General features: G+C 40.0%; 1 protein-coding gene across 2 annotated transcripts in view; it reads left to right on the top strand.

Moving 5' to 3' along the window:
• The window catches only part of PLAG1 (PLAG1 zinc finger), a 51934-nt gene extending 39610 nt beyond the window's left edge, over positions 1-12324 (top strand). Inside the window, exons 2-4 of one of the 2 annotated variants that reach the window (XM_019974073.2) lie at positions 335-433; positions 3370-3728; positions 4235-12324. In XM_019974073.2, the coding sequence (XP_019829632.1) occupies positions 3487-3728; positions 4235-5492 (1500 nt within the window). In that variant the 5' untranslated portion in view covers positions 335-433; positions 3370-3486 and the 3' untranslated portion in view covers positions 5493-12324. The remainder of the gene's footprint in view (positions 1-334; positions 434-3369; positions 3729-4234) is intronic. The other variant, XM_019974074.2, reaches the window with a different exon arrangement.
• Positions 12325-18045: the final 5721 nt, after the last annotated feature.

Below are 18045 nucleotides of genomic sequence, written 5' to 3'. Positions count from 1 at the left end.
GTTTACAGTCACCCTAACAGGCATTTCTCTGAATAGGCGAGTTAGGATTAAAAAATTGAATTTGGGGAAAAGTGTGGGGTCATTCAGCATCACGAGATGCCATTTATCTAGGTAATACTGTCTTACTTTTCATTTCTGCCTTAATTTGGTCATGTAAATGTGCTCAGAACTAATAAAGATTTGCAACTGGTAAAAATTAATGCATGACTCTTCAGCCGAGTACTGAATGAAAAAGCATGTGTCATGAAATCGCCATTCTCTGATCCCGTGTTTTCCATCACTTACGGACTGGTTCCGTTTAGAGTGTAGTCCATGCTTATTTTTTGTTTCATAGGTTGGCCAAAATGGGAAGGACTGGATTCCGCTCTCTTCCACGAAGAGTCAATGGGACTGGCTAAGATCAAGGTCTGAGGCTTCGTCCATCCATCATCAGGTATGCATTGAACAAAAATCACTACAGTTCTATGCATGTATCTTTGAAGTATTTGGTTGATATGCATATTATAAATTTGGGTTTTTATACAATGTTGAGTCACAACTTTATCCTATAGTTTTTAAATGCACTGTAAGTAATTTAAATTTTGCAGTATATTGAGTTAAATGATATTGTTAGCCATGAAAAAATTTCAGCTGGTCTTAGAAAAGTGTAATATTTGAAATATGCAATTCTTCATTGCTCAGTCTGTACATCCAAAGATAACAGAATTCTTGTGTTACTCCATATTGAGTGTCGCCAATTTTCATAGGATCAATTGTTTGCTGCATCATGATGCAGTTTTAGTACATTCTTTTCAATAACTTAAAAACTGTTTTTCTCAACTGGAATTCTCGGCCCAATTATAGTTGGGTTCTTCTAACATGATAATGGCAAAATATGACCAGTCTATGAAATATTTTCAGATATTACTTATACATGGGGGTTTAGATACTTTGTATTCCATGTTGACTTAACAGTTGCAAAATTTAACAGCTTGTTTCCCACACCATTCTAAATAGATGCACAAAAGCATCATGTTAGAAAGTCAACATTACTCTTTTTTCCTGCTTTGGCAGAATGCTTTATACCAACTTACATTGTCTTTACTGGTTACAGCAGAATAGCTGTTTAGATATTTCTGAGAGAGGCAGAGAAGCTGTGTCTTGAATGAAAATATAACAGGGAAAGAACAAGCCGTTGAGATTCAGAAAAATCTAAAACCAGAGGGAACACATTGTGTTAGCAATAGTGATGTCAGTTGCATTAATTGTGTTAATGTCACTTAAAAAAAATTTTTTTTATTTTTTAAATTATGAAAAGTATGATAACACATATACAGGAGACTTGGAAAATACAGAACAGAGTTACATGTAGTTCTAATACATATTACAATTTTTAAGTAGATAAATTAAGATAATTTTTAGTTGAAGTTTCTCAAAATAGCAAACTCTTAAAAATTAATAGAATTAATACATAGAAAAGTAGAAGGATATAGTCTACCCAAAAAGTACTGTGCACTAATTCAATGTAATTAAGATTTATCCAGTTTTCACATAATAGCTGGGTACAAATGCTCTCTTCTCTGCAGTAACCCTCTGTGTTTTTTCAGTCTTTTTACCTTCTTGAGGCTTTTGATGACCAAGTCTAAGGTCTTTCTTGGTAACGGTCACATTGTACTTGAAAATATGTGGGTTATTTTCCAATATCTTTTGATATTTATTTCTCACATAATTCCACAGTATGTGAGGACTTGAATTTGTACCCTGCTGTTGTGTGAAAAAAAAGTGTTAATGTCACTTTTAAACTGCAGAGGAAACTTAGGCGTGAAAGAAAGCCTTGATGTGCCTACCTACTGAAGAAGAAAGGCTGTGTGACTCAGACACCGATTAACTCAACGTCCATGCTTTACTCTTTAGTCACACGAGCAGATGATTGCTGTATTTTGCCTGTTTAGGGACAGTCTTTACATTAAAAATACAACAGGGTCAATTGCAATGTACACTTAATTTTACAAAAATATAGGTTAAATCCATCCACTTTTCGTGAGGGCAAGTGTCAGTCTGATGCCAAAACACAAGTGATAGAAACTGGTTTTCATTGCTTTTTGAATATATAATAGGATGAGAAATCCAATTGATCAGTAGTTGATAACATTTAGCCACCTGCCAATTTTCAATTTAAAGTCAGATCTTTTTGAAAGAGGTTGCCGGTATTATCAGTTCTGTGTCTCTTAGAAATATAGTACCCTGCTAAAAACTAGCATTCATGAACTTGAGGAATCATTTACCTTTTTAATATCAAATGGATCTTTGAGGAGCTGGTTTCTTCCTCTGAGAAATACAGTTGATAATATTTACTATCTCTTGTCCACAAGTTTTCAAAGTTTTCAATCAATGTAAGTTTTTAAGTAGACATGCTCTTTGCCATACACAATATACATTTCATTCTTTCTTTCTCAAAGCACTGATAATGAGTTGAAACTCTGACCCACCTTTTTCAAACTGACTCCTCCACACTGATGTACCCCTGCACAAGTATTGTGCTTACCACTCTCACAGGTCACAGGTGTGTCAGAGACTAGCCCCCTATATCTGGTCATCCGCTCTCCCTGGGTGCCCCATGAACAGCATCTTCTATGACGTGAAAGACAGTGGGGAAAATTACTTCAGCCAAATCATTGCTTCCACCCAAGAGACAGGGAGCCGTGACCCTCACCTAACATAACACCAAAACGTTTCACCACCTCAAGAATGCATATTTGTCCTGAAGACAAGTCATTTCTACTCTTGAGTCAGAAACCCCTCTTCGTGTGATGACACTGATGTAAAGAATTGATTTTCACCTTGGGCAATGAGTTCAACTCTTTCAGGCCTCTGGTGTCTCTTGTCTTAAGAACTCCTTCCCTGGACTGAATGGTTCACAAGGTGCCTAAAAGAGTTTTTGGCTGATTATCTATATTCTTCTACAACACAAATTGTGGCTAGAGCTGCCTCGCACAAATTAAGAGGATTTTTAGACATTAAAACATACGTGGAAACATTTTTATGTTCTCAGCGAGATTTATGTTCTCTGGGTCCTTGTAAAAAGTGAAGCTTTAATGATGCTACTTTCAGTGTCAAGTCTTGGTGATTCCCAAGGGTTCCCTGCTGCTCTCCCTGAGTACGACGTTTGTCAGGTGGGATCTCAGGGGATCTGTGAACTGTTCATTCTGAGCAATGCCTTAATATGTATTTTGACAAATATAAAAGAAGCCTAAAGATATTACATTAGACCAGCTGAATCCATTTTATGGTTTCTTCTTTCTTTTTTAATTCAAAAGCGTCACATAGCAAGTAAAACTTTTAAAAATTAAATCTAGTTACAAACTAGTTGTTTCTTATTTTTTTTTCCAGTCCCTTTTTGCTTTCTTTTACGACCACATGAAACTTGAGAAGCCACCTAAAGCTAAATCATTTAGTGGAGTTGGGCAGTTCCCAAGTGTCCAACAAGAAGGCCTGCTTTAGGCTGCGATGGCCACTGTCATTCCTGGTGATTTGTCAGAAGTAAGAGATACCCAGAAAGTCCCTTCAGGGAAACGTAAGCGTGGTGAAACCAAACCAAGAAAAAACTTTCCTTGCCAACTGTGTGACAAGGCCTTTAACAGTGTTGAGAAATTAAAGGTGCACTCCTACTCTCACACAGGAGAGAGGCCCTACAAGTGCATACAACAAGACTGCACGAAAGCCTTTGTTTCTAAGTACAAATTACAAAGGTATTAAACTCTATTTGTCTTTCAGATTCTATTTTCTATTATGTTGGCTATTTGAAGCCATTGTTAACGTATATATTTGTATCCACCTCTTTCCGCTGACTTGCAGAGAGAAATGTTTAAGTAGATTAGACGTTTTAGCATTCTAAGTCACAGACTTTTATGTGTTAGTGCTTTTGGATCTTTTTTAATGCAATGCTTAAACGAGCGTAGAATGTCCGTTTGTACAAAGAAATTGCAAGAGAAGGGTATGGACGTTAACGTGAGTATATTCTGTCTTGCTCAGTTGCATTTGCAGTCACTAAAAACCAGAGAGAACTAAAGTGGCGACTTAGATGGTTCCAGGTCTGCGGTGTTTAGGTGTGTACCCTTTGTAGCAGATGCGTAGTGAGTTAGAGAGTGTCGGTGAGTAGGGCAGGTCTGTGTTAGGCTAGCAGCTTAGCTTCCGTTTGAACAGGGAGGCCAGGCCGTTCTTACCATGATGCTGACAGAATATGTCTGTGTTCAAGGCACATGGCTACGCACTCTCCCGAGAAAACCCACAAGTGTAACTATTGCGAGAAAATGTTTCACCGGAAGGACCACCTGAAGAACCACCTGCACACACACGACCCCAACAAAGAGACGTTCAAGTGCGAAGAGTGCGGCAAGAGCTACAACACCAAGCTGGGCTTCAAGCGGCACCTGGCCCTGCACGCGGCCACGAGCGGCGACCTCACCTGCAAAGTGTGCCTGCAGACGTTCGAGAGCACCGGCGTGCTGCTAGAGCACCTGAAGTCGCACGCGGGCAAGTCGGCAGGCGGCGTGAAGGAGAAGAAGCACCCATGTGAGCACTGCGACCGCCGCTTCTACACGCGCAAGGACGTCCGCCGACACATGGTGGTGCACACGGGAAGGAAGGACTTCCTCTGCCAGTACTGCGCTCAGAGGTTTGGGCGCAAGGACCACCTGACGCGGCACATGAAGAAGAGCCACAACCAGGAGCTCCTGAAGGTCAAGACGGAGCCCGTGGACTTCCTGGATCCCTTCACCTGCAACGTGTCGGTGCCCATCAAGGACGAACTCCTCCCGGTGATGTCGCTGCCCTCCAGCGAGCTGCTGTCCAAGCCGTTCCCCAGCACGCTGCAGCTGAACCTCTACAACACTCCGTTCCAGTCTGTGCAGAGCTCGGGCTCTGCCCACCAGATGATCACCACCCTGCCTTTGGGCATGACGTGCCCCATAGACATGGATGCTGTCCACCCCTCCCACCACCTTTCCTTCAAGTACCCGTTCAGTTCTACCTCATACGCCATCTCTATTCCCGAAAAAGAACAGCCCTTAAAGGGGGAGATTGAGAGCTACCTGATGGAGCTGCAGGGCGGCGTGCCCTCCTCCTCCCAGGACTCTCCAGCATCCTCGTCCAAACTGGGGTTGGAGCCGCAGCTCGGGTCCCTGGAGGACAGCACGGGGGACCTCTCCCTGTCCAAAAGCTCCATCTCCATCAGTGACCCCCTGAACACACCAGCATTGGATTTCTCTCAGCTGTTCAATTTCATACCATTAAACGGCCCTCCCTATAACCCGATCTCGGTGGGGAGCCTGGGGATGAGCTACTCCCAGGAGGAGGCACACTCTTCGGTGTCTCAGCTCCCCCCGCAGAGCCAGGACCTGCCGGATCCTGCCAGCACCATAGGGCTGGGCTCTCTGCACTCGCTGTCCGCAGCCTTCACCAGTAGTCTGAGCACGAGCACAACCCTGCCCCGTTTCCACCAGGCTTTCCAGTAGAGTCCCACCGTGCGCATCGATGGCCGAAACGTACGTGCAGCCCTGCCTTAGCTGACCGTTCTGGTTGTAGTGCCTACTTTAAGACAGTATCACAGTTTCTGCTTCTGTATAGTACCAATTTTCATTAAGCCAGTATAAAATAGAAACTAGCTTTTTAAATGAGCTACAGAACCATTTGTGTTCAGCTATGTTTACCTGGGTATTTTGTCCTGATTCACTGCCAACTGTCATATTTTAAGACGATTTCTCACATAGGAAAGCCATTATTAGCAGTCAAGTCTTACAAATCCCATGTTCTGACTTACTGTTAGATCTTAAACTTTGCATTTTTGTCCGAGATCAATGGCTCTACCTTTTGACATTTGGCTCCTTAAAAATTTTTGCTACAGAATGTAAGTTTTCTAAAACGTACATGAACGACCTGAGAGTTTAAAAAAATTTTACTAGCCTCTAAATGGATTAATAAGGAAATGCTTCAAATGAATTTAGAATCCAGTCTGGGGACATAGCATATGTTTCTTAGATATAACCATAATTTCAGGTCAGTATATTTTGAAGACTTGCTATTGTCTGGCTCAAATGTTTGCTGTCTTTTTTATGCACATATAAGAAAAACAAGTCTAGACACAAAGCGCACCAGTATTTGTAGCAAACACACCCCCTAGGAAGGTGACACGGCAGTCCATGTTACTTAAGAGTTGGCCTTAAATTAGTACACAGGATGTTTGCCACGTTTTATCCTTGTTGCTGTCTTTCTTGCATTCATGCTAATAGTTTATGGCGTCAAGAGTATTCAGCGTCAGTCTTTAGGTGCATCTCTTTCATCTTCTCCATCTTTCATGGCCAGAGGGTAGGTCGAGGACAGCCAGCCACTTCCCTTGGCTTCTCACTGCACAATTGGTCCAGAGTCCACAGCTGTTGGGGAACACAGGTGTGCTTATCCCAGGGGTGGGGCTGTCCCATCTTGTAGGGTGAGAGACCCCAAGTAGAGAGACCAGTGCGAGACCTGCCACTCTGCTAGGGACTTGTCTGGGGACCACGTCCCCTGTTGCCAGGGTGGAAATGAGGGGTCAAGTCACAGCATATCACTTACATCACTCTTGCTCCCTTTGATTCAGTTTTCTCTCCCTGAGCACCAAAAGCAGAAAACAGAACAACCCGGCTCGCCAACCACCACCACCCCCCACACTGTGGTATCTTTCTCATTCAGTGTTTTTTTTTTTTTCCATTCAGTGTTAATTCATTTTTCCCTGCTGTTTTTGGACAGAGACTTTAAAGTTAAATGCATTCAAAAACTATTTGAGGAAAGATCACAAAATTTAAGTGACTAAAAGTATATACAGTAAACCCCACTTTTACAAGTCCCTGGGAAAGTGGGAGGGACGTCACAAAGAAGCTGAATTTGCAGACGGAGGGAGAAGAGCATAGTAAAACAAGCACTGTCTTAGGTGATGTGAAAAATAACAAGAGCGTGGTGTTCAGTGAATACAGTAGTTATTACAGGCTTTCCTCACTTTAGACAACCAGCACATTTTCTCAAAGGTCAAACTATTATTCTATTTTTCTAATAATCGGTTGGGGCGTCAACCTAAGAAACATATCTTATTAAGCACTTGTTAACACCTTATTTGGGGACCCTGTCTGTCGGGGTGGGTTTGAGGAGGGAGGGTTTATAGAAGAGTATATATCTCTTTAAAAAAAAAAAAAATATTTCTGAGCACTCATGAGCCCTGTGTGGAAGGTTCTCTTCCCTTTGACAGGGCCAGCTATCACTGCGGATTTCCATGTTTACCAAGAAGTTCTAAAGATGAGTGCAGATTACTGAATATAATACATTATTTAAACTATTGGGGAGTAGTATAATTTGTGGAGAGATGTAAATTGTAATAATGTAAATGGGGTTTCACTATATATTATATATATGTACACACACGTGTATCGCACTTCATAGAATCAGAGTTGCTCTCGTACGGAGCTTTGGCTCCAGTATTTTTATCATGCTCCTATTTGTTTTTGTTTTTTTAAATCCCAGGAGCAGTAGTTTTTATACGTATGTATTTAAATTTTATTATTAAAAGTTACATTTTATTAAAAAAGTGTGTTCCAAAGGCATTAAAATTATATATGTTAATAAGGAAATACATTTAAAAATTTTTCAAACTGCTCCTGAGCGTTTGCCTAGGAGACTGTTTGCTCTCAAAGTAGGCTTTTAGCTCTGCTGTGTTGCTGCCCGCTTTAGTTTCTATGAAACAGATTGCTTACTTAAATCATTAGTTGAATGATTAGTGTTCAATATTGCTTTAATCACCGTCGAGAGGAAAAGAAAAAAGAAAAAAAATTTTGGTGACAGAGCACAAATAAATAGAAAACCTGTTTTTAAATAGAAATCACAAATCACAAGTGTGGAAGCACTACTTTATTTTTGTCTAAAATTTGCTTAAAGAGAAGTCAGATGAACGAACTGAGATGTCGGCCTTTTCGTGGGCTGTATTTCACTGCTAATAAAAAAGTAAAAAGGGAGTACCAGGATTTATTAAATAAAGCATTTTGGAAATGGGGAATGGCGCCATGTAGGTGTATATATATATTTTTAGCCTAATTCTCGCCCAGCATACCTTCCAGGGCACCAGGGCTGAAATTGTGGACTCTATTTTCACGTGTACACACCCCTTTGCCTGTTGCTTTCCCACAGACTTGAAATCACACTTCCAAGTAAGAGGGAATTCTGCTCATTCATTTTTTAAACTGACTATAGTGGTCACTAAACCCCCTTTGAGAGAATCTCTATTAAACATGAGGTAGACTCATTTTATTTTAATTGCACAATGGTCTGACAAGGCTGTAACACCGAACTGGCTCTTTTTTTTTTTTTTCCTTAAAAAGAAAATTGACACTTTTGATGTCAACTGGATGTGATTAAAAATAATGATTGCCAATTCTGTTTTCATTCTCCAGTGGCCAGAATCATCATCCTCGAAATTTCTAGTAGTGCCTTTGCTTGGGGTTTTTTTTTTTTTTTTTTTTTCATAAAGGGATTGTTACTAAGTTAAAAATATTTCAGTTTAGAATTTGGACCTCAGACAAGATACTGAACCTCATTCGGTTTGACCTTCCATGTGTTTGTACAAATTAAGGTCACCAGATACCGAAGCACGAGCACGGAAGGATACTGACACTATAAGCAATATTCTCCGTGGATGGACCCAAACATCACCTTGATAGCTACTGGTCACTGCTACAACGTGCATCTTAAACCCCTGTTACCGAGTTCCGTTGTTCATGTCCTGACTGATACGCGCTACTCCTTGTGCAGCTTGTTAATTTCATGTAGGTGTTTCTTCCAAACTATGTATTTTTGCCGATGTGTTGCTTGTGTTTCATTCTTCTTAGTCACTTGTGCAACATAGTGATATATTGTGTTGATTTGGACAGTAGCGGTTTTTAAAAACCATATACTGACTGAAAACATGAGCCAGAGCTGACTGCTTTATTAAGCTAATAATGAATGTTAAAGAGTACATATTTTCAGGATTATTCATCTAGTAAGCAATACACATATATAGGCCAATATTTTTTTAAAAAATAGAGCTTGGTCAACCTCTATACTACACATATTACAAGATATAGCACTTTCAAAACGAATCTAAACCTTTACAGAAAAACTTTCTTATAGGTTATGCCTTTTATTTTAAGACTTATTATAATTTGTTTCAAGTGCCATTAGAGGATAGATATATAGGCCTTTGATGTATAATGCTTTGTGTTCAAGAATGGTAGACGGTATTTTAAACAGGTACAGTTTTACAGTGTTTTCTTATCAATTTGCTATATTGCACAGAATCAGTGTGTCTTTTCATAAGGTTTTACAATGGTTTATTTTTTTTACAAGGTTTACGTGTCTCAAAACACACTGTCTTCCCAGTATGTAAGTTAAAATACAAAAAAAAATATTCACCCAAGTTGCTTCCAGCCTACTGAGATCCAGGCGACATTGGAGGAGATCTTTTAGACGTCATGTATTCTTCATTAGCAATGGCAGACTGTTACCTCTGAGAAGTGAGTGCCTACGTTGAGCCCTTGTCTTATTTTTCTCACGCTGTGTCAGCAGCCACATCAATCACACAGATGGTCTGTGGTGATCCCATAGATCCACGTTAGGCTGTGTTGTGTAGCTCTGTGCTGAGAACCCATGCAGAGCTCCCTTCTGATCCATCCAAATGGATCCTTTCTTACACATCCAAATGATACGACCCACAACGGGCAAGGCACGTTCCTATCACCCCCCGGCCCTTCTGCAATATTGTCAACCTCTGAGGTTGGAAGGCAGTGTCTTTTGATAAGTTACCTAGCTTAGAAAGGACAGAACTATTGCTAATGTGTAAAACACTTCATTGTATAAGCTTCAGTGGTACAGATGACCCAGAATGAATGTGTATCTTCTCAGAAACACTCCTTCAATATTCTGTCGGATCATGCTGCTAATGTAACTTGGGATACAACTCTTCATGGTGCTACAGACTTCTCTGTCTCGTTCAGTCGTATTTTTTTTTTATCCATAGGAAAAAAAAGGACTACATTAGGTGTAAAGGTGTACAATATATTTTTATACTGTGACTTCATTTGTCTTTAACAAGACTTTTACACCACCCACCACAATGTATTCATGTGCACTTGCAAAAGGAAACCTTGGACGTGCAAATGTTATACCAGAACAAACCCAGCTTTGTCCACAAAGGTGACCGTGACTCGGAAAGAAACATGGGCTTTATAATATGGTGTGGAGTGAAGAACATGCTGTACGTTACTAACAGCCCTTTGAATTTAACAAAAACTGGGCATCCATTCGGAAATGGATTGCATCATGCCTGAACATAAGCTGGACTGCTGAAATTGTATTTTTAGCTGACGAAAAAGTGTTTGGACTAGTACTCTAAAAATGTTCTGATGATAAAGTTTTGAGTCAAAATAGAAAAGAGAAACTGCATTCCAGGCTGCATTTTGTATATTTTTATTGCATTTAAAATTCGCTCTTCTGTGATACCGGGAAATCAAGTGGCTTATCCTGTATATCATGTACTTAAAATGTATTCACAAACTACTGTTGTGTTTGTATAAAATATAGACAAAGATCATATTTTCTGTGTGTGTATAAGCTCTGTAAAATAGCAATCACATTATGAAGCTGCAGCAAGACTACATTTTAAACATCCACATCCAAAGAAGCAGGCTATTTATTGTCCAGTTACCCAGTTATAAAATATTCATTTGCTGCTAATTAAACAATAGTACTGCAGCTTCTCATGGCCTACAGTGTTATGTTTGCTGTAAGAAAAAGATATGTGAACTCCACAAAAATATATGAATAAAAATTATAGAATGGCTTTAGATAATGTAGATCTTCCTGAAATTATAACAGATGATAAATTTCTATTTGGTATAACATTTTTTTCCCTTTGAATTTGAAATATTTTCTCATTTGATAAATATAAGATTCTAATAGCTGCCTCTAGGACAATACTTGGTTGTTGAAATGTAAAGTTCTAGGGTTTCTTTTGTTTTGTCTTAACTTTTGTACCTTGAAAGGAAGGATAGAAATTGTAAATAAAAAAGTCAAAATGTTGTGCATCAAAACTTTAATCCAGGTGAAAATTCAAACAAAGAATCTCCCAAAGGCTGTTAGAATGTATAGAGCAATCATGTTTTTATTCATATGAGATAAAATGGGCATTAAGTATTTCTTTGGCACTTACTGTCCATCAGTCCTGTAAATTATCTTTTTAGACGTTCTCTTTGGGCTATTTGTCTAAAACTTGGCTGAAAATCCTCCCTTGACCATTTACCTGGACCAGAGTAATGAGCTCACAGATGTCATTTTGTCTCAAATTCATCAGTTAAACAGTGATGCATCTTTGAAAGAAAGAGATTAATTCTGAAAATCCAGTTAATAATCTGGCCAGGAACCAGTGGCAGGAAAAAAATTTTTTTTGGATTTCTCATAGCACCTCTTTCATTATGATAGGAAAAATTGCTTCTTAACCTTTGACTTTCCTGTCCTAAGGTTCTCTACCTTCAGAAAGGTAAAGAAAATGCACAGTGACTCCCCATTTGGCAGTTCCTCTTTTCACATACCTAATTCCAGCAAATCTAAAAGCATTTCTTTGTTGATTCTTAGCATTAACACTACATACGTTTTTATTTAAATTCACGCATATGAAATATTTTAAGGACTATTTATAGAAGGGAAAATGCTATTGCTTTTTATAGTCAGAATACTCTGAAAAAGGATGTTTGGGGTTAATTCACTTAAGGTGTATTCTCCCTTATGGAAAAGCAATTAGAAGTGCAGTTTAAGCAAAGCATTAAGCATAAGCATTGCACCATAGATCCAGTGGGGCTAAAAGACTTCTTCATGCAGGTTTTTGTTAGATGAAAAGTTAGTACTGATGATTTATCATTAAGGGGAGGAAAACTTCAGTCTGACTAAAGACAGCCTGAGGTTTTGCTGCCACTTTTCCTTAAATGAGCATTTCTTAAGCAGAAGGCACCTTTTCATGCGAAGTCCTGGGCTGTTCCCAAGGAGTCAGCTTTACAGAAAGAGGCTGGTTTCCTGATGAACCGTTGCAATGAAGATGACACCATCATTACAACAGTGGGAAGGTGTAAATGCTGTATTGAGTTGTACCCAGTTACCCTTTTTTGTAGATCAAAAATGATCAAATATTGGCGGTTTCAGACTAAAACTAAAAACAACCAAGCCCAGAATGTCTCAACTTCACCTGCTTTCTATTCAACACAGAGGTCAATAATAAATCTGTCTACTGAAGATGTTTGACTCCTGACTAGCGTGATGGTTAATTTTCTGTGTCCACTCGGCTTGGCTGTGGTGCCCAGACTGGATGCCTGGTCTAGTCAAGCACTGGTCTAGCTGTTGCTGTGGAGGTTCTTTGTTAGACGTGATTAACATTTATAGTCAGCTGACTTTAAATAAAACAGACTGCCCTCCATAATGTGGGTGGGCCTCATCTCATCAGTTGGAGGCCATAAGAGAAAAAACCCATTCTCCCAGGAAAAGGGAGGTCTGCCTTCAGATGGCTTCAGATTCAACCTGCAGCATCAGCTCTCCATGGGTCCCCAGCCTCCCTGAGTCTCCAACCTGCTGGCTTGCCCTGCAGATTTCAGACTTGTCAGCCTCCACAGTCGTGTGAGTCAATTTCTTATAGTAAATCTATTATATGCAGTATCCTGTGGCTTCAGTTTCTCTGGAAAACACTAGTTCAGCTGCTGTTCTTCAGAGGTTCTGGTTATAAGAAGTGGCAACATCTTTCTGTCTGATACACTGTAATAGCAAAGAATGCAAATTCCCAGGTTCTCAGAGAAAAGTATTGTATATTAATGCATATAGGTGGAATCTAGAAAAATGGTACAGATGAACCTATTTGCAAGGTGGGAACAGAGACGCAGACATAAAGAACAGACATGGACACAGCGGGAAGGGGAGGGTGGGATGAACTGAGAGATTGGATTGACATATATACACGTGTAAAACAGTGAGTGGGAAGCCGCTATATACCACATGGAGCTAGAAGGGGTGGGGGGGGGGGGCTGGGTGGGATGGAAGGAGGTCCAAGAGGGAGGGGACAGATATATACTTACAGCCGATGCCCTTTGCTGTACAGCAGAAACTAACACAACATTGTAAGGCAATTACACTAAGAAAGAAAAAAAAAAACTGGTTAAAAAAAGTTCCCAAGTTCTGACTGCTTTAGAAAAGAGATAAACAGCACAGTGCCTAATGGAGATTGTACCTATAAAGGAGTCCTTGGGCTCTCCTTTTGCATACTAGTATTTTGACTGCCGTGATTTTTTAAAACTTTATTTATTGAAGTACAGTTGATTTGACAATGTGCTCATTTCTGCTGTGTAGCAAAATGACTAAGATACACACACATACATATACATTCTTCATATTCTTTTCCATTATGGCTTATCACAGGGTACTGAGTATAGCTCCCTGTGCTCTACAGTAGGACTGCATTATTAATAACTGCAGTTATTGCAGATGAAAATGGTTTTCTCCTAATGAACCAGTTTTCTTTTAAAAAGCATGTCAGCAGGCTAATCTTGCTTTACCCTGTAGAGACATACTTGACATGTAAACCAATGTTTATCCTAATGCACACATGGAAATGTTCATAAATTGAATCCTTTTGAAAACATGGTCCATTTCTAGTAATACCTCAGTCAAGGTCTTGAGATTCTGGGAGAGATGAGAGTTGGAAATGTAATGGTGCCTCACATAAGTTGCAGAAGTTTCCTGTTTGAAGGCAGCAGCATTTTTGCAAAGGTTTAACTTTTGGTTTAGTCTGTAATTAGTGAACTCTCATCTTTTTCTTGGAGCCCCTTTCAATGTGTTGTTCATGCTGTTTCTAAAAACACATAATTGATCTGCTATTTGTATCTACACACACCTGGTGACATTTCTAAGATCGCTCCTGTAACCAGATTTTCATGTCCTAGGAATGTGCGTTATGTAAGTAGGTTAACAGCCTAAACCATGCCCTATTTCAGATTTTAAGCTATGTCAGCTTCTCCCACCCCAGAATTACATAGTGGTGATCAGTGGCTGTAATAAATACACACCCTTAGAAACATCTTCAAGACCATTTTGTTTACAAAATGCAGACAGACCGGTTCAACTATTCCCAGTTTCCTAAGTTACATTAACTTTCACAGGAGTGAAGTGCACCTGCTTTTGTATTTTCTGTCCTGAATCCTTTCATACGCTATTTCTGTAGTTATTCCTAACCTCAGCATTTACTAAAAGAGCTTCAGGTTATTACCAGTCAGTGCTTTAAGGGACCCTGAAATTCTTCCCCACTCTTGACAGCGGTCCTCCTGTTTCCTCCTCTTACTTTTTCTGTCATTTTCATGTGAAGTCACTCACCGTTCTTGTGCTTATCCCTCCCTTGCATGCCTGCTTTCCCTGCTCCTGCCTCTGAATTCCAGGGCTTCCCAGGTGGCGCAGTTGGTAAAGAATCTGCCTGCAATGCGGGAGATCCAGGTTCCTTCCCTGGGTCAGGAAGATCCCCTGGAGGAGGAAATGGCAACTCACTCCAGTATTCTTGCCCAGGGAATGTCAGAGACAGAGGAGCCTGGCAGGCTACAGTCCATGGGGTCACAAAGAGTGGGACACGACTGAGCATGAGCATGCCTGTGAATTCCACATGTCAAAATCTCACCATCCTCTGCAGATGGGGACTGCAGCCATGCAATTAAAAGATGCCTGCTCCTTGGAAGAAAAGGACTTGGCTGTGACAAGAAAACTATGACAAACCTAGACAGTATATTGAAAAGCAGAGACATTACTTTGCCAACAAAGTCAAAGCTATGGTTTTTCCAGTAGTCATGTATGGATGTGAGAGTTGGACCATAAAGAAAACTGAGCACCAAAGAACTGATGCTTTTGAACCGTGGTGTTGAAGAAGACTCTTGAGAGTCCTTTGGACTGCAAGGAGATCCAACCAGTCCATCCTAAAGGAAATCAGTCCGAAATATTCATTGGAAGGACTGATGCTAAGGCTGAAGCTCCAATACTTTGGCCACCTGCTGCGAAGAACTGACTCCTTAGAAAAGACTCTAATGCTCGGAAAGATTGAAGGAAGGAGGAGAACGAGATGACAGAGGATGATATGGTTGGATGGCATCACCGACTCAATGGACATGAGTTTGAGCAAGCTCTGAGAGTTGGTGATGGACAGGGAAGCCTGGTGTGTTGCAGTCCATGGAGTCGCAAAAAGTGGGACATGACTGAGCATCTCAACTGAACTGAGCCCTTTCTTCTTCTTTTTTTTTTTTTTGACAGCACCATGAAGCATATGGGATCTTAGTTCCTCGACCAGAGATCGAACCCACGTCCCCTGCACTGAAAGCACAGAGTCTTAACCACTGGGCCACTAGGGAAGCCCTCCCTCTAGCTGTTTCTTGATGATCACTCTTCCATTCACAATACCTTTTCAGCTTTGACCCACTGAAAAGTATCTTATTTTCCCTATGAAATTTTATTAGATCTTCTGAGGGCTGTGTCTGTTTTTTTTTTTTATTCCTTTAAGTCCCTAGCTTAACAGAAGTACTCTTTTAAAAGTTGACCCTAGAAAAAATTTTATATGACAGTTGTAATGCTCGGGTTATCTTTGTTCTATAGAAAGGCTTATTTGATACACTGAAGACTGTGTGATCATACTTAAACCTCACATTTTGTTCTGCCCTCCTACATTGAAATAAGCAAATTCTGTAATAGTGTACCCTTTCTTCAGAAATAAACCACTCTAAACACGTTCACTGCAATGGACCAAAATTAGGGAAGAACCTTTGATGATTCCAATTCTTATAACTGTACTTCAAAAGCTCTGTGGAATTGTTAGCTCTGTTTAAACTTTCTGGAAGTTGAGTGACTATCTAGAGATAAGTAGGTAGGGTTCTTAAGATGTTATTTCACCAAGTACTATGATAAGTTCTCATAACAGAAATTATCATTTGGAAATCTCCTTAGATCTTATTCAAATTTTAGTTTGCATTTACCCTCAGCAGTTAGGCCAGTGAGTAAAAAACCACTGAGGGAGAGCCTTTTTGTTTGCTTATTCTACACACAGAGTCAATTTGTGTTCAGTTGTGTCTGACTTTTTGCGACCCCATGGACTGTAGCCCACCAGGCTCCTATGTCCATGGGATTCTCCAGGCAAGAATACTAGAGTGAATTGCCATTTCCTACTCCAGGCGATCTTCCTGACCCAGAAATTGAACCTGTGTCTCCTGTGTCTCCTGCATTGGCGGGCAGATTCTTTACCACTGGGCTACCTGGAAATGAGAGAGATTGGTAATCCTTTCAGATCGAGATGGAAAAAAATAAGAAAGGACATAAAATTAAATAATACAATCAAACTTGATGCATGTAGTAAATAAAACTTTGTCATTTGAAGGAATATATCAACACTCATATTTATGTCCAGGTATTACAAAATCTTTTATGTGTGTGATCATAAATAAGGTAAACACATTTTCAAAAGGGTAAGTGTTAAGGCCATGTCATATTAATAAAATTAGAAATCAATTAGTCATATTCTTATATGACTTCAGGAACTTCCCTGGTGGTCCAGTGGCTAAGACTCTGCTCTCCCAGTGCAGGGGACCTGGGTTCAATCCTTGGTCAGGGAAGTAGATCCCACATGCTGCAACTAAGAGCTTACATGCCACAACTAAAGACTTTGAATGCCGAAACTAAAACCTAGTGCAGCCAAATAAGTAAGCAAATAAAATACATACATATATATATTACAGAAGCACCAACTCCAAGGACTTCCCTGGTGGTCCAGTGGTTAAGACTGTGCTTCTACTGCAAGAGGCGTGGGTTCGATCCCTGGTCAGGGAACTAGATCCCATGGGCCACAACTAAGATCCTGAAACTAAGACCTACCTGGCACAGCCAAAAATATAATATATATATATATTATTATATATATATAATATATAAATTATAATAATATATAATAAATATAATAAAGTATATATTATATAAATTTATATTATTTATATAAATATTTATATATATTATTTTTTTAAGGCTATGACTTTAAAAAATAGGTAACTACTGGGAAACTAAGAAACATCATCCTAAATATTCCTTGGATGAACAAAAAAATTCCAAACTGAAATTACATGGAAAAAAAGGCCATGAAAAGAAAAATGTGTCATAATAAACCTCCGAAGTCAATGTTTAAGTTATACTGGGAAAATATTAGGACTTGAAAATTCTTCATTATTGAAAGAGAAAGACAGAAGATAAAAGAATGCTCTCTTTAGCTATGGGGAGACTGGTAGCTAGCCTCCAAATCCACTCCTTTACCACTGTGAAAGAACAGTAGCTGGGCTCATGGCATGTCTGCTGCTGCTGTTGCTGCATCGCTTCAGTCGTGTCCGACTCTGGGCGACCCCATAGACGGCAGCCCACCAGGCTTCTCCGTCCCTGGGATTCTCCAGGCAAGAACACTGGAGTGGGTTGCTACTTCCTTCTCCAGTGCATGAAAGTGGAAAGGGAAAGTGAAGTGGGGCCAATTACATTGCACCCCAAAGACCCCCTTGCAGCTCAATTGGCCGTGGAACTACATTGTCACCAATAAAACATAAGTGACAGTGTTACATGCTGCAGGGGACCGACATCACATTTCCTATCCCCTCCCACCAGCTGGAATGAAGGCAGGGAAGTGACCCAGTTTTAAAGAAGCACATAGAACATTGCTTTAGAGCTCTGTCAACACACTTTCTGAAAAAGGTCAGAGAGGAAATAATTTAGGTTTTGTGGGTCAACTGATTGCTGTCATAACTACTCATTGCGGCTACTGCCACTCAAACGCAGTCATAGACAAAGTGTAAACCAATCAGCATTGTTGTGCTGCAGTTAAACTGTATTACAGAAGCAGGCAGCAGGCAGAGTTATCCCTCATGTAAGGACTTCTATGGCTTCCCAGGATGCTCAGTGGTAAAGAACCCGCCTGCCAGT

This window comes from Bos indicus, chromosome 14 (genome assembly GCF_029378745.1).
Source record: "Bos indicus isolate NIAB-ARS_2022 breed Sahiwal x Tharparkar chromosome 14, NIAB-ARS_B.indTharparkar_mat_pri_1.0, whole genome shotgun sequence".
Taxonomy (NCBI): Eukaryota; Metazoa; Chordata; class Mammalia; order Artiodactyla; family Bovidae; genus Bos; species Bos indicus.
This window is presented reverse-complemented; position numbering and strand designations above follow the sequence as displayed.